This window comes from Lepidochelys olivacea (genome assembly GCF_965140295.1).
Source record: "Lepidochelys olivacea isolate rLepOli2 genome assembly, chromosome: 23".
NCBI lineage: Eukaryota > Metazoa > Chordata > Testudines > Cheloniidae > Lepidochelys > Lepidochelys olivacea.
In genome coordinates, this window is record NC_140433.1 from 5,005,354 (window position 1) to 5,026,145 (window position 20,792).

The window sequence follows — 20,792 nt, forward strand, 5'->3', positions numbered from 1 at the left end:
AACGCTGCATGGCCTGGGCCCAACATATCTAAAAGGTCATCTAAAGCTCCGGGAAAGAGTGTGGTCGACAGCTCTGCTCCTCTGGCCCAATGGACTCTCAACAATCAGAGTAAAGCTAGTCCATGCGGAAGACAGAGCCGTCTCTGGGGGTGGTCTGAGACTGTAGACCGAACTGCCGCAGGAACTAAGGACTATTGTAAACCTCACCACCTTCCACTCCAACTGCAAGGGACATTTCTTTGACCTGCCTTCTGTAAAAATACAGCAACAAGTACCTGTATATTAAAAGAAAAAAAGACACCCCTGTCAAAACCAGACAGGCCACGGCACGGTGCTTCTCCCTCTGAGGAGAGGAGGAGAAACCAGTACATGACAGATGTGTAGTCATGGTGTGCTGCTGGAAGGCTCTCAGATACTATGGTGATAAGCGTGGTTAAAATCTTCTATGGAATAGACCAGAGTGGGGGCTAGTGGTTAGAGGGGTGGGGGAGCTGGGAATGAGGAGTCTTGTTTTCAATTTGAGACTCTGCTCCTGCTTTTCTATCTATGGGATTCTGGGCAGGTCACTGCACCTCTTGGTAAATCTGTAAAATGGAGAATAATGGCTCTGACTCTCCCCAGGGAGCTGTGAGGCATCCTGTGTTACGGGGAGGTGATTTGCTTTCAGATCCTCAGATAAAAGTGGCTGAATAAATTAGTGCCTACGCCCTGCACTGATTGGGAATGTTAGCAATGTACACAAGCAACTGGGCTGGTATAACTGGCACTGTTTTTGGGTTCTGCTGGAATAAGTAAAAAAAATAATCATTTCTAGCACTTCCTGTATGGGGCTCTCCAAGCATGGTAGGGCAGGCAGGGGGTGAGGGCAGCATGGGTGTGAGCCAACAACCTGCGCTCCAAGCCCTTCTGGGACCTGACTGACCTTGGGCTTGGTTCTTGTTCCTACAGGCCCAAGTGGCATTTCTGCAGGGAGAGAGGAAGGGCCAAGAGAACCTCAAGACAGACCTGGTGCGCAGGATAAAGATGTTGGAGTATGCCTTAAAGCAAGAGAGGTAAGAAATGCGGCAGCTAGAGGAGGTGGGAACGCCCGGGAAGGCTGTGGCGTTGAGGACTGGGCTGGCCTGCTTGTCACTCTCCACATTTCGGGGGATCTTTGGAAACTCCCCCTCCCAGGCAGACTCCCCCAGCTTCGTTTTCTCCAGCAGCAGAACAGGTGCGGGGCCCTTCGCTCTCAGAGAGGGTCCTGTAGTCTGTTAGGTCATCCGGGTTTGGACATGAAAGTCTCAGCCATTAGTTGTGATCCCTTGAAATCTACTGCCATCTCATGAGTCCACCTGAAAGGGTTTCTGAACGGTGATGGGTGCATGGCCAGCCCCCTATCCTCCTGCCACCCTCCCCCAACTCATATCATGCTGGGGTGTTACTGGCTCTTGGGTACAGCCTAGGGAATCATGAAGGGGCCAGACTATGGTTGGTGTCTGACTCTGGTCTGGAAGGATGTGCTGGTCTAGTGGTTAGACTAGATGAGAGTGGAGAAGCATGTTGAGTTATGATTCCTGGGTTCAATTCCAAGCTCCAAGGGGAAGGATTGCCAGGTGTTTAGAGCAGGGGTATACAGGGAGTCAGGACCTCCTGCTCTCCATTCTGAGGAGTGGGTGGAGCAGACTCACTGTACAACCATAGGCACGTTGCTGCGCTTCTCTGTGCCTCAGTTTCCCCTTCTATAATATGGGAATCGTCCGTTGCCTCAGTTGCTTTAGGTTCACATCAAACTTCGCTTTTCCATGTTCGTTCAAGGTCAAAATACCACAAGCTGAAGTTTGGAACTGAACCGAACCAAGGGGAGAAGAGAGCGGATCTGTCAGAACCAGGTATTGTACCATGCGAGTGCACTCATACCCACAGTGTCCTATATGTTCTGCCCAGTCCCCTGCTCATGGATATCGACGTGATTTCTGTGATTGCATATAGCTGGGATGTGGGATACTATGGGCTTGTGACCTCAGGGTTAGATTCTTCCCAAAGGTTAGCCTAGCACTGACAGGTGAGGGCTTGAGTTTGAGGCTGGTCCAGGGATGTGGGTGGCTTACTGAAAAGCTGGAGCTGAAGCCAGAATGGGTTCCCCATGGCGGGTATGCGTCACTGACACTTTCTTTACTGTCCTCTCAGTTTCCAATGGCCCAGCGGAAACAACTTCACTGGAAAGCAACCCACTGGTGTGGAAGGAAGGGCGCCAGCTGCTCCGGCAGTGAGTATGTAGAGCCTCCTGGGAGGGGCCAAGGCTCAGGAGCTGAGCCCCCAGGGGAAAGTGGGAGAATGGGGAGCTGTGTGATGGGACAGGGGAAGGAGGAGTTGGATGAGCCCCTAGGATGATTCTCCAGGTGAGATTTACTTTGATTGTAGCTCTTAAAAGAACTTACCACAGGAGCATGAATCCCAGTGTCCTGGCCTGTTCCATACTGGACAATTCCACTCTGCCTCTTTGAATTTCCCCGGTTTGTTTCAGTTGGGTATGACAGCATTGGTATGTGCTGTTAAACACCTGCTGTACTCCAGCCCAGAGGCAATTGCATTTCAGGGGGATGGGGAGGGGATTTTCCTTTGAATATTGTCAGTACATGTCCATGCCTTTTGGAATATGCCTGCGCTGTGCACCGTTTGCAAAGCCCTGACCGTCGGGGCCCCATAGACTTAACCTCTAACTATTCCAGGTGCGATTGATAACAGAGGTGTGCCCTGCCCCCCGCCCACTCCTGCTGTCGAAGCAGCAAATGGAAGTATTCTCATCTCTGCCCTAGTTGGTGTTATGTGACATTTCTATTGCTCTAGCCCCTAGGGTCTGTCTACACTGCAGTTCGGAGGCGTGACTGTAGCAGGTGTAGACTTACCCGGGCTAGTTCGAGTACCAACAGCAGTGAAGCCTCCCCAGGACAGGCAGTGGCCACTAGAGTGTGTACCCAGGCGGGCAGGGCTAGCCCACGCAGCCGCCCATGCCGCTGTGACTTCGCTGCTATTGTTACTTGAGATAGCATTGATCTTGCTCATCGGCTAAAGGAGCTGGGTTGTCACAACCAGCTCTTAGAACAGCGTTGGCAGGTGCTGATCCATGAGGAGCAATTCCTATAGATTACCAATAGCCAGAAATAATAGCTTAGAGGGCTGTGCAGGGTGATTGGTTTAAGTTTGGTTCTCTAGGAATTGGCACCACTCAGGTTACAGTTCTGTTTTATTTTTGCTCTCTGAAATACAAAAGGATGCAAAATGCCCTGCCCAGACTTTGGGCTCCCTAGTGCTCCTGACAAAGCATAGAACCTAAATACTACATGTCCTTATCGACTCCGAAGGCTTTTGGGTGCTCCCTTTGCAGCTGCCAGGGCCTGGGGCACAATTACACAGCAAGCTGAAAATACCCTGCAGTAAAGCATGGGGGGAGGACCCCTCTTTATATGACCTCACCTGGACTAAACCAGAGCTCTAGCCCAAGCCCCTCAACAGTCAGAACTTCCCAGTTGAGGGCGTTGGTGCAGGGTGGATCTGTCCTGACCGTGCAACAAACACTCCCTTTGCAGGTGAGGAATTTGTCATTGCTCCATATGTAGCTTGGGTGGTAAGTTCGGGCGCCATGTGGACCCCATGCACTAGTGTCCCAGTCCTCCAGCCGTCAGCTTAGTAACATTAACCCCATGTGTACCGGGTGGGAACCGAGATGCTGAGAATGCAAGTGACTTGCCCGAGGTCACCCAGCAAGCCTGTGGCCGCGCTAAGGGGATAGAACCCAGTTCTCTTGACTCCCAGCCCTGTGCCTTACCCACAGGCCCACGCTTCCTCTCTGCAGCTATGTTCCCTTTAATGTGGCATCTGCCCTGTGGCTGGGAGAGCCACCACCCTCTGAGGATCAAAAGCCGCTGGCAGCGTGGAGAGCTGTCTCATGCTGCACCCTCCTCCAGAGAGGGACTCCTTGGGGATCTGCCTGGGCCTCCCTCATTTTCCCCCTAAGTATGTGCAGCCTTCTTGACGTCACGGACAAAATGAGGGAGCGCACAGGACTGCAAGGGGGAAGTTCTCAGGTCTGCTTTGCTGACTTGGAGTAGTCCCTTTCCCATGCCAGCTCTGGAGAGATTGCTGACCTGCCATGTCTCTAAAGTGCATGGAGATCCGCAGACGGAGAGTGTTATGTTGTCCTGCCCTGGACCCTAGCTCTCAACTCGCCTTTCTCCCTCATCGCAGGTACCTGGAAGAAGTGGGCTACACAGACACCATCCTGGACATGCGTTCCAAGCGAGTGCGCTCCCTGCTGGGCCGCTGCTCTGTGGAGCTGAACGGCACCGTTGAGCCCAGCGACTTGGGGCTGGGTCCTGCTCCGGGGCCCCCTGGGCTGAACGGGGGCGAGTCGTTGCTTGTCAAACAGATCGAGGAACAGATTAAAAGGTGAGGGGGCAGCCCTCTGTCCTGGCCATACATCTTGCCCCCCTCCTGTAGGGGGCATCGCTGTTCTATGCCTCCTCTTGAGTTATATCGGGGGGCTGCGTGCTTGTCTTTGCTGGGGATTCTCACAGGCTGCTGCATGGATGGGGTTTGGCTGCTACGGGAGTGGGTGCTCTGCGAGATGGATGGATGGGGATCCTGCTGGCAGGGGAGGGGGGTTCCAGCCTGGGGTGTCTCATGGGGCAGGGTAGGTTTCTGCTGGATGAGGGGGGTTCTGGCTGGTGGGGGAAGCTGGGGGGGGATGTCTCTGCTGGATGCATTCAACCCAGAGTCTGGCTGGTGGGGGAGACGGGTGATGCGCTGCGTTGAGGGGGATAGGCCCTGATTCTGCTTGGTAAAAAGGGGGCGAGCTGCCTAGATGGCGCTTTGCCTGGAGTCAGCATGGTATGGGGGGAGCTGCCCCCCACCGAGGGGTTTTGCTGCATGGTGTCTCATCCCCAATGGGATGTGCATGTGTTCACTGCAAAAGTGTTGATATCCAGCTGCAGGGCACCATGGGAGGGACCTCTGGGCCGTGGAGCTCTTCTAGCATAGGAAGCAGAGCAGGATCCTCAGTGGCTGGCCCCAGCTGCTTCAGAGGAAGGTGTGACAGGAGACCCCTATAGCATTACTTCCCAACCCCAGGCAGTTAGAACTCAGCTAGTGCCCTGAACCAGGGAGGTTTCTATGCCTTCTCCCCGACTTCCACAATGCAGCTGCTCTCCATTCTCTCTGCCCAGTGGGCTATGCTGGGTTGGGGGGCTGCAGTGCAGCCTCGTTCCCTAACGCTGGCCTGGTATCGCCTCTGCCTCTGGCAGGAATGCCGGGAAGGAGACAAAGGACCGAATCAGCAGCTCGGTGATGGAGAAAATCCCCTTCCTCCAGAACTGCGAGGACGAGGACAGCGATGAAGAGGAAGATCTGGAAGGCCTTCCTCTCGAGACCCAGCGGCAGCACAAGAAACAGCGAGTAAAGGCAGGTCTTACAAGGACAGGAGACAATTAACATGTCCTGGGCCACTCTAACAAGCACTCCCGATAGGTTTCTGAAGGCAGGGACTGGGCATCAGAACTCCCGGCTCCTCTGAGAGGAGAGTGTAGTGGATTGGTTAGAACAAGGATTCACTGGGAGTCAGGACTCTTGGGTTCTGTTCTCAGCTTTATTACTGTCTCACTGCATGGCCGTGGGCCAATCCTCTCTGTGTGCCTCTGTTTCCCCAGCTGTATAACAAGGTTAATACACATCCGCCTTTATAAAGTGCTTGATAAGCCTCTGCAGAAGAGTGCTATAAATGGACAAGTAACATAATAATCAGATGCTACTGCGTTTGCCTTGGCGGCCGGTTAAGAAGTTGTCCCCTACTGTGGGTGGTGGGAGCTGAAGGTGAAAACTTCTAGCAATGATCATTCCTGGCCTTTCTCTGGCATTTTCATCCAAGGATCTCAAAGTGCTTTAATTAATTCTCACACTCTGTCCTGTGGGGTGCACCAGCATTTCGCCCATTTTACAGATGGGAGATGTGAGGCACAGAGCGAGCAGGGAAGTGACATGCCCAGTCACATGGTGAGTCAGTGACAGAGCTGGGGATAGAACCCAGGAGTCCTGATTCCCAGCAGCCCCCCAGCTCTAACCACTAGACACACTCTCCTCCCAGAGGTGGGGATGGAACCTAGGACTCCTGGCTGCCCCTGTGCTCTAAACATTGCCCCATACACCCTCTTTTTCTTGGTTCCCTTTCCCTTGCTGATAGGGGAGTGGTGGTTTCTTCTGCAGGGTTCCCTTGTCCCGTTTCTACCCATTAAGTGTCTCTGGCTTCTAACGAGATCCATGCTGCAGCAGCAGCTGCGTCGCAAAGATTGCAGAGGGGTGGTCTGACTCCGCTGCCATAACACACCGATGCCTGAAACGACTTCACCTTCCCAACTCCAGCCTGCCCCGTGGTGAGAGGGACCTGCCGCCCCAGGGCTCAATCTGGGGGCATGGTAATGGGACAGAGAAGCCCTAAGTCGTGTTAATGTTGGTGCACACGCGTGTCCTAACACGCATGCGCAGAGCCCTGTGCTGTGCTTGTGTGTATGAGCGGCTATTGGCCTTGTATAGAACAGTTAACCCTTTTAGTGACTGCAGCCCTATGTGCACACAGCTCCCCCTAAGCAGTCTGCCTGGAGAATGGCAGCGTCCTTCCCACGTGTGCAGATGTGCCCCACCCTAGCTAATCAGTAGCCCAGGCTTTCCTTGGCCATGGTCTCTGATCTTCCTCTCCCAGCCCTCCTGTGTTGAACAGAATCTACCTGGGCCCCATCCCAGGTCTGGGTCTGTCAGTCCTGTGGGCTGGTGTCTCCGCATTGTGTCCACAGGCTGTGGGGAGCAGGCTAAGCTTGGAGCCCCCCTGCCCTAGGCTAACTCTCTCCAGTCTGTGTTACCAGCTTGCTACAAAGCCCCTGATGTCCGAGGTGGAGGATGAGGAGGATGATGAAGACTCTGAGGATGCCTTGAACGAGTTTGACTTCTTGGGCTCTGGGGAGAACGGCGAGGGCTCCGGGGACGCCCGGCGCACCGGGGACGGGAACGAGCTTGGTAATGGGAGTGTGTGGATAGGATCCTAGAGCTCCCAGCAGCCATCCCCACAGGACCAAACCCTCCAGTCTGGTTCTGTGTCCCCATGCAATGGGACTTCCCCACTTCTCTGCATGTCCCTGAGGGAGATCATTCCCGAGCTCCTTACAGCCCACATTAACCTTCCATTTCTGCAACTTACATCCATGTGTCAGCCAAATGAATTCCCCACCCACCTTTGGGGTGACATCCTTCATGTATGCAGCCAGCGACTTGTCCCCGCTACAGCTTCCTCGTAGCTTAGCCAAGCTTTGCATAGAGCACATGACTGCTGGGAGCCAGGATGCCTGGGTTCTATCTCTGGCTATGGGAAAGGACTGGGGTATAATGGCTGGCCCAGGGGGGCTGGGATTCAGGTTCTATCGGGAGTCGGCTGGGAGGGGTGTGGGGGTCTAATGATTAGAGCAGGAATGCTAGGAATCAGGAAGAAGAATACCTTTACTCTCAGCCCCCTCCTGGATCATTTCTGTTTGTCAGACTCCCTCTGGTTCATTCATATCCTCCAGGGACCATGGTGCCTAGATCTGCATGTAAATCCCAAGAGTCCTGTAAAGAGGATTTGCCCTCTCCCTTCCCTGGGATTCCTGTACACACTCCCACTCCCTGGGATCTGTTGTGCGCTTTACTGCTGGGTCACACTGCAAACTCCGGTTTAACTTCCCAAACCGGGAAAGGTTTCTAGCAAGGTGAAAGAGCCACTGACTCCCCATCTCTGCTGCAGGGATGTGGGGTTCCCTGGCCCCTTCTTCCCCCAGCAGTGCTCTGAGCTTCCAGAGAGGAAACGCAGACTTCCTGAGGAGCACATTGCTAGCGGCAGCTGCTGTTCCCATGTCCGGTCGGGATGATCCTGCTTTCCCCTCGGGGCTGCCCTCAACCAGCCTTCAGCAGGAAAGCACCGGGCGGTTGCACTTCCTCTGCAGGCTTGGATGGCATGAAGCGTTCCCTCCCCTGTTCCCACATACACTCATACAGTAGTCCATTCCTCCTCCCCCCCCCCCCCCCCCCCCCCCCCCGCCCCATCAGTGATTCCAGCCTGGCTCCTGGCAGCTCCAGTTCCTGGCAGTGAAGCTGGTCCTAGCCCCTGGGCCTGGACTCCATATGACGTGAGCGCCCTCTAGAGCTGCTATAAACTTGTGTTCTCAGGAATTTAACACTCCACATTTCCTCCGGGCTGCAATGGGCCATGCAGTGTCCCAGCCTGGAAGGAAAGCTTTCTTTTTAAAGGGGCATCATCAGTTTCAAACCAAGAGTCGAAGGCAGTTTTGGGTCAGCAGCGCTGGCTGCTGTGTGCATGTCACACCTATCCTCTGCCCTCTACACCGGCAACCTGCAGAAGCTGAATCTAGTTCGCGGTCTCAGTCCTTATCTTCAAGGCCCTCTGTAGCCCAGGCCCAGGCTAGATCTAAAAGAGGCTCCAGGGTGGGGAGCATGGTTGATGACGCTGCCCCTCCAGCACCATGGAACTTTGTTACCATCAGCGTAACGCCTGTCTGCACAGGAGAAGGATTGTCCTCAGAGGCCAGTCCCAGACTGCGGAACAAACTCCCCCAGAAGCTAAGGACTATCTGAAATCCGCCCACCCTTTGCTCCCAGTGCTGGGAGCACTGCTCCGACCAGGCTCCTCTAACAGAAACAGAGTGGTGTGGACATTTTAATCAACAACAGCAAAACTTTACCAAAACACCCCCCCCCACACACACACACATGCACAATCCCTGCCCTTGTGGGATAGAATGAACCACAGGGGAGAGGTGGTTATTGTGTCAGTTACTGCATGTCTGAAAGGCGGCCTGATGATGAGGGCGAGATAAGAACCCTTATAGAACAAAATAGGTCCCAGTCCTGTTCCTTTGGTTCTTTTCCTCTTTGTAGATTCCCAGGCCAGAAGGGACCATTGTGAGCAGCTAGTCTGACCCCCTGCATAGCACAGGCCATAGGGCTTCACTGAATGAATTCCTCTTCTTGCATGTTTCTCTTTCCCATGTGGCTGGATGAAAGACTTCCACCAAGAACTGGGGAAGCAGTGAAACTAACAAATGCTGAGGGCAAACCCATATTTCAGGGGTCTTGTCCTGTTCCCAAAGAAGCTACCTGTCTCTTACCATGCTGCCAGGGCCTGGATTTTAACCTTCCCCCTGTCATCTTTCCTTCCTCTGCAGAGAGCCGGAGAGTTAAGCTTCAAGGCATGCTTGCCGATCTTCGGGACGTTGATGGGCTGCCTCCTAAACCATCTGTTCCATCTGCCATCTCCAGTCACCCCAGGTCTCATGAAGGTAATGCCTAGTCCCTTTGTTCCCCTCCTGTTTCTGGCTGTGGGGTGGGGATTGTGTTATGGAGGGGAGAAGTTGGGGGGGGGGGGGTGTCCATCATGCTCAAGCTGTCATGTTCCTCTGATCCTCTTTGGACCTCTTCAGCAAATCCCCAGTTACAGAGGCCCTACAGACCACCTCCCACCTAGGGGTGCTCCCAGCATACCTTTCTCAAGCTTGGAATACCGCTGCCTTTCCTCCAGTTGTAAACCTGCTCCCACCTGGCACCTCTCCAGTTAGCCCTGAGCTTTGCCCCTTCTCCCCTTGCAGCAGGGTCGCTTGGCTTCTCCTCGGACGTGTTTATCATGGACACCATCGGCGGAGGGGAAGTAAGTCTGGGGGACCTGGCGGACCTGACTGTCACCAACGACAACGAGCTCAGTTGTGATGTGAGTAGCCGGCATCATCTCCTCACCCCAGCTTTCCGAGCTGGCCCTTAGCCCAGGCTCCTTGAGCGTTAGTCAGTGCTGCCTGTGGTGCCAGGCATCCGTGGCACAGCACCGCTCCGTACACCCCGTACATCCTATTCCAGTGGACTCTAATACCCAGCAGTCCTTTGCACTGACATCTGCCCATCAAGATGAGTCTGATGAGCCCCACAGCCTGGGGATCTTTCTGGCACCTGAGGTCCCTGGGCGCAGCAGTATCCAGGAACATCTCCTCCCATTCACCCCCTGGTTGGAGTTTAGCAGTCATTTCTCTCCGCAGACCTAGCTGCTGTCTCCCCCAGCTTGGACTGTATTGTAATGCCCTCTGCAGGAAGTAACCCGAGGATCTCAGCTGGTGCAGAAGCCAGCTGCCTGCGTGCTGGGATGGGGGGAAGTTCCATGCAGGGAGCTGCAGGGACCCCTGTGCTTTGGGGGCTGCGCTAGCTACCAGCTTATCTGGGTGTGGAGCAGATGGACAGACCACATGATTGGGTCCTGTCTGATACAGATGCTCTCTTGCTCCATGGGCACCAGGCAGACAGTTGGCATCCAGCAGGACATGTCTACTAGTAGTCCCCAGATGGGAACTCTAGTGGGGGCTAGAGGTGGGGCCTTCTTGCAGTGGGTCTGGGACATATGGAGCAAACTCTGATTCCTATGGGACCACCAGAACACCCTCCTCCATAGCCAGTGAACATACCAGTATGACCAGTCTCTACTGGATTGCTAGTTTCCCTTTCAAGTATGCAGCCATTTTCCAGTGCAGGAAGGAGTACGAGGCCAGTTTGGATTCTTTTCCTGCCTCTTAGCTCTTCTGAGAAGAGTTTTGTTCTAATCCACCCCTGCTCTGTCCTGAGCGTTCCCAGCGCCAGACCTGAGCGCATGGCTCCCAGGGCCAGAGGGGAGATAGCCTCAGCCCTGCCGCAGTGCAGAGGGGTGGACTAGAGGATCTCTTGGGGTCCCTTCCAGTCCTGTAGCTCCATAATTCCATGAAAAGCCATGTTGCTGTTCGCATCAGCAAAAGTTTGTAACTGAGCCTGTTGGGGTTGAGAGGAGTGGTTATGACTCTTGCCTGGGACTTGGGAGACCTGATTCAAGTCTCTCCTTTGCCACACGATGCCTCTGTGACCTTGGGTGAGTCACTGTGCCTCAGTTTCCCCATCAGTGAAATTATTATTTATTAGGTGTATTACGTTAGCGCATAGGAGCCCTAGTCATGGCCCAGGGCCCCATTGTGCTAGGTGCTGTGCGAGAAGAGACTAATAATATCCCTGCTCTGCCCTGCCTCACAAGGTGTTGAGAGGAGGTGCTCTGATACCATAGTGATGAAGGCCATATAAGGACCTAATGTAGTTAAGACAGGTGTGGTACTGAGCCAGCAGGCAGGCAGATGCTTGGGATAATAACCCACAAGCAGAACATAAGAACGGCCATACTGGGTCAGACCAAAGGTCCATCTAGCCTGGTGTCCTGTCTTCCGACAGTGGCCAATGCCAGGTGCCCCAGAGGGAATGAACAGAACAGGTCATCATAAAGTGATCCATCCCCTATCGCCCATTCCCCGCTTTTGGTAAACAGAGGCTAAGGACACCATCCCTGCCCGTCCTGGCTCATAGCCATTGATGGACCTATCCTCCATGAACTTATCTAGTTCTTTTTTGAACCCTGTTATAGTCTTGGCCTTCACAGTATCCTCTGACAAGGAGTTCCACAGGTTGACTGTGCATTGTGTAAAAAAAAAAAAAAATACTTCCTTTTGTTTGTTTTAAACCTGCTGCCTATTAATTTCATTTGGTGGCCCCTAGTTCTTGTGTTATGAGAAGGAGTAAATAACACTTCCTTATTTACTTTCTCAACACCAGTCATGATTTTATAGACCTCAATCATATCCCCCCTTAGTTGTCTCTTTTCCAAGCTGAAAAGTCCCAGTTTATTAATCTCTCCTCATCTGGCAGCTGTTCCATAACCTAATCATTTTTGTTGCCCTTTTCTGAACCTTTTCCAATTCCAATATATCTTTTTTGAGATGGGGCGACCACATCTACACACAGTATCTAAGATGTGGGCGTACCATATATTTATGTAGAGGCAATATGATATTTTTTGTTTTTCCCTTTCTTAATGATTCCCAGCATTCTGTTAGCTTTTTGGACTGCTGCTGCACATTGAGTGGATGTTTTCAGAGAACAGCAGAGGATGTGCAGAAGCAGCCTGGCTGCTGGTCCCTGTTGGGGGCTTTAATTGAAAATGGACAGAGATGGCTTGGCCCAGCTCAGAGGAGGAGGAGAGCATAGCTGTGATCATGCTGCCTTGTTTTGTGTTTCCAGCTGTCAGATGGCAAGGACGCCTTTAAGAAGACCTGGAATCCCAAGTTCACCCTCCGGAGTCACTACGACGGGATCCGGGCCCTGGTTTTCCACCACACAGAGTCCGCGCTAGTCACAGCCTCTGAGGATGGCACGCTGAAGCTGTGGAACCTCCAGAAGACGGTTGCTGCCAAGAAGTGAGCCCCCCCTGTAGCTTGGGGAGCATGCCAGGCTCAGCAGGGCCAGCAGGAGGCGCTGCGTGGGGGAGGGGTGGGGAGGGATTGCCAGGCAGATGTGTTAACCACACCCTGTAAAAACCAAATCTAGGGAAGGAAGAACATAAATACACCCACGTGTCTAAGGCATCTGTTAGCCAGCAGCCCCTCAAGGTTCCCCCCTGGCATTCCACATCATGCTGCATGTGGGGCTGGTTATTTTGGGATGGGGAGGTGGGGAAGGGGAGCACTGCCAACTGTTAACCTGATTTGTTCAGTTTCATGTGGGCACAAAAGGGTTAAAATCCCAGCAACATCCCCTCCCCTTCTCCCCTGATGCTGAGGGAAGGTCACACATTGAACCCTGGGCCTTTCCACTGTGGGGTCCGGCCCTGTCCCTGAGCCAGTCCTGCTGGGTGGTAGAGTATAAAGCATCCAGCCCTACCAGCTGGGGGTCCCCCCCGCTAATCTCTGCCCTTTCCTCTCCTGCTGCAGGAACGCCGCATTGGATGTGGAGCCGGTCTACGCTTTCCGGGCACACAGGTGAGTCCTGGGGTGTGAGGCTGATGCCTGGTACCTCTGCCCAAAGGGGCATCTCCCCACCCGTGTATTGATCCCAGGGTCCAGAATCCATGAGTGACTCTGGCCGGAGCATCTCCCTAATGTACTCTGTGGTCCCAGAGAGTCAAGCCCATGACCCTAGAGTCTGGATCCTGGGCCCCAGTACAGCCTTTGGGATCAGATGTTGGAACCCTGGTCTCGGCAGTCTGTGATTTAGGAAGGGGTGAGGCTTAAACCCGCAGGAGGTTGGGGCGAGAGGGTCAGGGCTAATTCTGAACCCCCAGCCTACTCACAAGTGCAGTTAGTGCAGCTCTGGTGTCTTGCAAGTTCATTAAACGACTCCGTTGGTCTACGAGGGACGAGTGGTTCAGTCCAAGCAGGTGCTGTCTGGAGTGCCAAAGGAGCTACGGCAAACTAGAGACTTTGCCACTAGAGGGTGCTCTGACTCCCTGAATGCCTTTCCAAAGCCCAGGGCTCCGATGGGCTCCACGTGGCTGCGCCTTTCCCCCAGTGGGTGGCTGTGGTTGGCTCATCCTGTGTGGTTTGCACCCACGCTCGCTCCTTGGGAGAGTCCTTGTGAGTGTGGGGCAGAGAGGGGAAGCCCCATCCTACGGCTTTGGAAGTCCCCCTCCCCCATTCTTTCTCTGCCCCATTTCTTTTGCCCTGCCCTTCATTTCTGTGGCCGTCCCGTTTCTGCAGGGGTCCAGTGCTCTCCATTGCCATGGGCTGTAACAGCGAATATTGCTACAGCGGAGGAACGGACACCAAGATCCGCTTCTGGAGGGTCCCGGATTTGAGCATGGATCCTTACGACAGTTATGGTGGGTGCAGGCAGCTGTCTGTCCGTCCTCTCCCCTGGCAGTCCCTACGCACTGAGCAGACCCCAGAGTATGCAGCCTGTCTCCTGACAGCTGGGAGGAGGGTGGAGTGAGGCCCAAATGTGAGATTTTGGGTGATTTTTCAGGGTGTTTTTGTCTCCTTGGGGTTGCTGGGAGTTTTCCGGGGAGGGGAGGGCAGGGTGGCAGTGCTGGGGAGTGGGTTGTGCTGGAATCTCTTCAGGAGCTGATGGGCTGTACCTGATGTGTAGAAAACTCACCAGGGCGCAGTGGCCCTTGACTTGACCTGTGGAGACTACAGTTCCCAGTATGCACTGCGGCCTGGCCACTCCAGTGGAGGTGGAGCACTGTATGCTGGGAACTCTCAGCTGGAGGAGGGCCCTGGGGCAAATTAGGGTGACACTCCCCAGCTGGGAGCCAGGATGCGGCGTGACTCCTCCTTGACCCCGGCGTTGTTTCTGGCCCAGATCCAGGAGTCCTCAGCAACGTCCTGGAAGGCCACACGGATGCGATCTGGGGCCTGGCATTCAGCCCTTCCAAGAACCGCCTGGCTTCGTGTTCAGCAGATGGCACGGTCAGGATATGGGACCCTAGCGAGAACCCATCCTGCCTCAGCACTTACAACACGGAGCGTGGTGAGCGAACCCTACCCTGGGATAACAGAGCCTGGCTGGGAAATAGGGGCCCCTTTGAGAGGGTGTTCCCTACCAGATTAAGGCTTTGGGGGGTTAGGAACAGCATGGGGATCTCTCTCTCTCTTTCTCTTTTTGGGTCAGTTTTGACCCCAGTGCCCTAGCACAGTACTAGGGAGTGCTGTGCTTCAATAGGTGGGAGGATGGCCCATTGGTTAGGGCCCTAGCCTAGGACTTGGAAGACCTGGGTTCAAGTCCCTGCTCCTTCACAGACTTTTGTGATCTTGGGCAAGTCACTTAGTCTCTCTGTGCCTCGGTTTCCCCATCTGTGTAATGGGGATTATAGGCCTGCCCTGCCTCATGGGCATTGTGAGGATAAATCCATTAAAGATTGTGAGACTCTCAGATACTACAGAGATGTGGGGGGCACATATGTACCTTAGATAGGTGCCATCTAAAACGAGGGCCATTCTGTCTTGGCATTGAAAATCCCTTTGTAACTTCCCAAAAAGTCACGATGCTGCTCAATGCCCTGGTCAAATTCCAACTCAAGGAATGCCGTTCTGCCTCTCTAACAGACCTCTCGTTTCAATGGGAAACAGGGAGGCACTTCACTTCCCGTTGAAAACTTTGTGCCGTTGCTGTGTGCACGTGACATACTCCACCCCAGAGAGGGCTGCATTTTGGGAGTGGTTGGGTTGTGGCTTTCAGAGTAACAGCCGTGTTAGTCTGTATTCGCAAAGAGAAAAGGAGTACTTGTGGCACCTTAGAGACTAACCAATTTATTTGAGCATAAGCTTTCGTGAGCTACAGCTCACTTCATCGGATTTGTCCTTGGATTGGCCGCTACCACCACCAAACAAATACTGGTTACTGGGGAAGAGCTGTTTGGACACGTCTTTCCCCCCAAAAATACTTCTCAAAACCTTGCACCCCACTTTCTGGACAAGGTTTGGTAAAAAGCCTCACCAATTTGCCTAGGTGACTACAGACCCAGACCCTTGGAGTATGCATCCGATGAAGTGAGCTGTAGCTCACGAAAGCTTATGCTCAAATAAATTGGTTAGTCTCTAAGGTGCCACGAGTCCTCCTTTTCTTTTTGGGTTGAGGCTTGTGTGTTAGTGCGGTTGGAATGCTTTGCTCTGTCTGGTGCCACAGCAGGGGTGGTCTTGGCACTGAAGCGTGACGGTTGGTCCCGTAAGGCGGCCTTCATTGTTCTCCCTGTGTCCCCGCCCCTCCCGCAGAGTACGGAATTCCTACCTCTGTCGTGTTCGCCAGCATGGACCCTGCCCATGTTGTGGCCGCCTTCCGAACGGGCAACACGGTGCTGTACGACCTGGAGACCTCCCAGCCCATCCTGACGCTGGAATCCAGAGCCACCACTGGTGAGCTGGGGTGACTCCTGTGTTCTAGTCCCAGCTGTGGGAGGGGAGTGGGATTTAGTGGTTAGAGCACGGGAGGGTGGGGGAGGCTGGGAGTCAGGACTCCTGGGTTCTGTTCACAGCTCTTATTGATTTGCTGTGTGATGGTAGGCAAGTCACTGCCTTTCCCTGATTCCCTCTCTCCCCGCCATGAGGTGTCCATCTCCCAGGCGGCGGTGAGGCCCAGCAGTTTAGTTTGTGCTTTGAGATCCTTGCCTGGGAGGCACTTCTCCAGCAGGGGGCGGTAGAGGGATGAGCACAGGATGGGTCAGGCCAGGGTGGGGGGTTGAGGGGGCATGGGTGGTTCGGTGGTAACCTGCTCCCTCTCCCATGTTCTGACCCAGGATTCAGTCAAATCAATCATGTGGTGAGCCATCCGACGCAGCCCGTCACCATCACAGCGCATGATGACCGAGGGATCCGCTTCTTGGACAACCGGACAGGTAGGGCAGCCGTCTACTGGTGGCTGGGACAGACCTGTTGCCCCCTTCTCAGCCCCACCCCCTGGCAGGAAGGCAGCCAGCCCAATCTCCTAGGGGCGAAGGGCCTTGCTGTTTCCCAGAGCTCCACCTCCTGGGGCCATCTCTCCCACAGCCTTGAGGCTCTTGAGGGAGGCTCTGACATCACTGTGCTTTGGGGTCCTGCCTTGGGCATCCCCCGTCTGCTGGGGGTAGGAAGAGAGGTAGGTGGCAGTTATGGGGTGAAATCTGTGCATGCAGGACCCAGCCCCTGCTGTGCTGCCTGCCATCTCCCCAGGGCGCACGTGCGAGCCTTCCCGTGCACCCTTCGCAGGGAGACTCACCCATGATGCGATGGAATCAGCTCTCTCGCAAGGCCCATGTCCCTCCCAAGGACCAGTCTGCCCTCCAGCTCCCCTCACCTGCCTTGAACAGACCGTGTCTACTGATCTGATGGCTCCCAGTCTACCCCACTCACCCACCTGGGGGTGTCACTGTCTCCCCCTTCCCCAGGAGGGTCCCATCCCCTCTTGCCACCCTGGCGGCCCCTCAGTGCCCTCCCCTAAGCATGCTGCTCCAAGACCCCCCAGTAGAGGGAGCCACCTTTCCCATGCCCATGGGGAATCCAGCGCTGTAAGCTACCCCACCCCATGGGTTGTGAGGAGAACACCTAGTGGTTAGAGCAGGCCCCAGGCATGAGTGGGAGCTGCCCTATTAACCCTTTCTCCTCTCCGTGCCAAGGGAAAGCCATCCACTCCATGGTCGCTCACTTGGACGCTGTCACCTGCCTTGCTGTGGACCCCAACGGGGTCTTCCTCATGTCTGGAAGTAAGTGTCTTTCTGCTCCACCCTGCCCCCCAGCTGCATGCATCTTGCCTGCTTTCGGCTTTGAGAGTCACCTGCCGGGGGGAGGATGGGCAGTGATCCGGGTGTTCAAATCCAGTGGGGACCAAAAATTGTTCCCGCCCACGTGGCCCTGGAGTGAAATGAGTTTGCTGGATCTCAGCAGCTTCTGAGCAGGGCACCTGCCATCACCGCTGGCATGGCTAGACCTGCCCTCTGGACTGCGTCAGAGGGGCTGAGGACCAAATGGGTCATGGGGGCTGGGCTCGCCTGTCCCACCCCTAGCGGGAGGTGTCCCTCCAGTGCAGGGAGCAATGCGGGGGCATTTGGCCTGGTACTGCCCATGCTGGGTGTGTTCAGTGGGAAGTGAATCCAGAATCCAGCACTAAGCGCAGTAAACAAGCGATCCAGAGTGTTGTGCGGAAAAGCTCTGGGCTTTGCTGGCTGAGCTTTGAGGGAAGAGCAGGGAAATGGGAGCCAGGACTGGCAGGGCAGTGGGTCTAGTGGTTAGAGCAAGGGGGGTTGGGAGCCAGGACTCCTGAGTTCTATTCCCGACTCCATGGGTGAGTATCTTCTCCCCTGACCATGGGTGACCCTTCTCCGACGGCTCTCCCAGGCCATGACTGCTCTCTGCGCCTCTGGAACTTGGACAACAAGACGTGCGTGCAGGAGATCACGGCCCACCGCAAGAAGCACGAGGAGGCCATCCACGCTGTGGCCTTCCACCCCAGCAAGGCCCTGATCGCCAGTGCCGGGGCCGACGCCCTTGCCAAGGTCTTTGTATGAGCAGCAGAGGATCCTGCAGGTGAGCTGGGGCTGCGGGACAGGGCAGCGCTGGAGTGGGAGGCCAGAGGGCCCCCCGCCCCGCTCCCTTGCCTGCTACTGGCCTGCTCCTCTTGTCTCCCCCAACAGGTGGGTCCCTGGGACTCTCCAGAGGTGCTAACCCCGTCTGGCGATGAGCTTATCCCCCCCCACCTCCCCACAGCTCAGGACCTACTGCCAAGGGGCGTCTCTTCTCACCCAGTGAAGTGGCACGGACGTGTGTGGCTGGGGAGGGCAGGCAGGGGAGGATGACAGCCCCGTGACCAGCCCTCTCCGTGCCCTCAGGGCCCAGAAGCCAGATTCTGGAATGTTTTTTCTGCTTGTTTCAAGGTCGCCTGGTTTTATTTCCCAGCCAGCGAGTGGAAAGTGTTCAGGGCCAGGCACGGATAATGGAGGGGAGGGGCTGGGCACAGCTGTTCCATGACGTTGGGCACTCGTCCCCTCCCCAGTACCAGGGCAGCCCTTGCTGCCCCTAACTTCACTGGGCAAGGCACTGCCAGACCACAAAGTAACCCCTGGACCTTTAGGATTCACAAACCCTCCAGAACTGTCTCCTGGCCTCTTCCTTTCCTCCCTGAGCTGTCCCCTGCCGGCCCCTTGCAGCCGGCTTCCAGCCGAGCTGCCCTTGCCGGCTGACGCCAGGCCCGTCAGCAGGAGGGGTTTGGGGGCAGACTTAGTGATCACAAGGGGGGCTGGAGAGCCAGGGAGGGAGGGGCACTGATTTTAAGAGGGGGCCAGCTGGGAGGTTGCTCAGGTTGACCTGGGATAAGAGGCTCCAGTGCGTTGGGTCAGGCCAGGAAGGTTCCTTCCTGCGGGGAGCAGTATGGGGCTACCAAGGCAGTTTCCAGGCTGCTGCCAGCCCAGGCGAGTGACTGGGACAGGGGGACAGGACTCAGGACCAGGGTTTACAGCGTCGACAGTGGAGGGGCCGATGGGTGCTGCCCTCCCCTCTCTGCGCCACTGGGCCTGATTTGGAGTGTTTGGTCTCCAAGGCTGCTGCTGCCCTCGGCCCAGCTGTGCAAACCATGCTGCCCTATTAGCCCTTCAGTTTGCAGGCCAGCCAGCCTCCCATGTCAGATCTCCTCCTCCTGCCCCTGGCCTGCTTGGCCCTGCCCTGGATCCAGGCCCCATCAGGCCCTGGGGAGCAGCCCTCTGCCTCCTTGGCTTCCTACCTTATTGTAGCAATAATCCCTTCCTGCCAGAGGAGGGGGGTCTCCGAGCAGGCAGCTCCTGTGTGACACTACTGCTCCCTTAGCCCAGGGTCGCCTGCCTGCCCTGTGAGAGGAGCTCCATTCATCCACGGACGGTTCTCCTGCCCTCCGGCTGCAGCCTGGTTCTCGGCCCACCCCCAGCGCAGGCCTGGCACCTGGAGTGCTCCCCCCAGAACACTAAACCCCCATGCTGCTCCCAGGGGGCAAGGCCACCCTTGCCAGGACTGGACAGGAGCAGTGTTACCTAGGGTGGGTACACCGGCCAAACACCCCCTACCCGCTCCCCCAAGCAAGCCAGTGCCAGCAGGCCGGGCGTTCCCCTGGCAAGGGTTGGACACGGCCATCACGGAGCCTGATGGATCCCACGGCGCTAAGAGTCGGTTTGGGGAAGAGTTGCCCTTGCCATCACCCCAGCAATAAAGTCCATATACCCGGGGCTACAATGCCTTCCCTACCTGCCCCCCTACCCTCAGACAGTGACCTAGGGTCTGCCTGTGGGCACATGGCCCCCCACCCCACCCCCCGCTCTGCTAATGTCACCGAGACTGCAACCTGCACTGGGGCCTAAGGGTTAGGGCAGAAGGCCTGCTGGGAGTCAGGACTCCTAAGTTCTGTTCCTACTCCTTGGGGCAGTCCCTTCCCCTCCCGGCATCGCCCTTTCCCTATCCTCAAGGGGGACACCCCCTGTTTGCAAAGTGCATGGTGCCGTTGGGCGGCTGAGTGTTACCCTTGCCACATCAGGAACCATCTCCCTCATCTCAGCAGGGGCGGCTTCCCCACTTTGGCTTGGACACTAACCCATCACTCCGTGGGGTGTCCCCTGCAGCCTGTACCATGTCGCTGCTGCAGGCAGAATCCCATGACAACACCAGGAACCAGACCGACGAGGGGGGAACGAAAAGGGGAATGTTAGCTTTGATCGCAGGGCTCTCTCAAACCTCTCTACTGGGGGCAGGGGTTGATTCCACCCTGGCCGGAGGGGTGCAGATCCCTGCCCCCTGGTTGGCATCCCCTGCCATCTCTTCTTTGTTTCATCTTATCGCCTGTAACAAAGAAAAACTCCTTGTATATTCTGTACAAATGAAATCTGATTGAAACCGAACCCAGAGACACCTAAAGGGCTGAAGCTAAAGTGACCACAAACCATGTTATCACTGTGTGATAGTCTCTACCGCTGGCATTTTCAAACCGACTAGCAATTGTGGGGTGCTAGCTCTAAAGGGGGGGCGTTGCTGAGCCAGCTGCCCTCTGGCAATCAGGCCACATTAGGCCATGGCAAGGCAGGGGAGCTCCCCAAGAAATCAAATCGCTAGCCGCTCTTGAAAACCTCGCCCGACGTCCCCAATATACTGTATGTATCGGTGTGCTGTATTTATCCAAACTGAGAGCACTCGCCTTTTTAATGCCGTTTAACTTTTTATTGTATATTTATTTGACCTCTTTGGGTTGTTTTTTTTTTTTTTTGTCCTGTTTAATCACAAGACTGAATCGTATGTGAAAAAATCTGCCTCGATAAACCCCCTTTGGAATAAGAAGCAGGTTCTTCCCCCTCCTTGTCACTGCATTGAACCAGGTCTATGCAGCAATTGTTTGTACAGATGGGGGCGCACTCTCACTCCCCTGCTGAAATGCAGCTCCCTCTGGGGCGCAGCGTGTAGTGACGTCGCACA

General features: G+C 55.3%; 1 protein-coding gene across 2 annotated transcripts in view; it reads left to right on the top strand.

The window, feature by feature from the left end:
* The window catches only part of STRN4 (striatin 4), a gene marked incomplete at its 5' end in the record, with an annotated part of 27,596 nt that extends 7,033 nt beyond the window's left edge, over positions 1–20,563 (top strand). The window contains 17 exons of one of the 2 annotated variants that reach the window (XM_084612354.1): positions 949–1,052; positions 1,798–1,871; positions 2,170–2,248; positions 4,228–4,428; positions 5,283–5,439; positions 6,891–7,041; positions 9,240–9,353; positions 9,660–9,778; positions 12,145–12,320; positions 12,834–12,881; positions 13,599–13,720; positions 14,203–14,370; positions 15,612–15,752; positions 16,133–16,231; positions 16,988–17,074; positions 17,706–17,894; positions 18,002–20,563. In XM_084612354.1, the coding sequence (XP_084468480.1) occupies positions 949–1,052; positions 1,798–1,871; positions 2,170–2,248; positions 4,228–4,428; positions 5,283–5,439; positions 6,891–7,041; positions 9,240–9,353; positions 9,660–9,778; positions 12,145–12,320; positions 12,834–12,881; positions 13,599–13,720; positions 14,203–14,370; positions 15,612–15,752; positions 16,133–16,231; positions 16,988–17,074; positions 17,706–17,875 (2,010 nt within the window). In that variant the 3' untranslated portion in view covers positions 17,876–17,894; positions 18,002–20,563. The remainder of the gene's footprint in view (positions 1–948; positions 1,053–1,797; positions 1,872–2,169; positions 2,249–4,227; positions 4,429–5,282; positions 5,440–6,890; positions 7,042–9,239; positions 9,354–9,659; positions 9,779–12,144; positions 12,321–12,833; positions 12,882–13,598; positions 13,721–14,202; positions 14,371–15,611; positions 15,753–16,132; positions 16,232–16,987; positions 17,075–17,705; positions 17,895–18,001) is intronic. The other variant, XM_084612355.1, reaches the window with a different exon arrangement.
* Between the last annotated feature and the right edge of the window lie 229 nt (positions 20,564–20,792).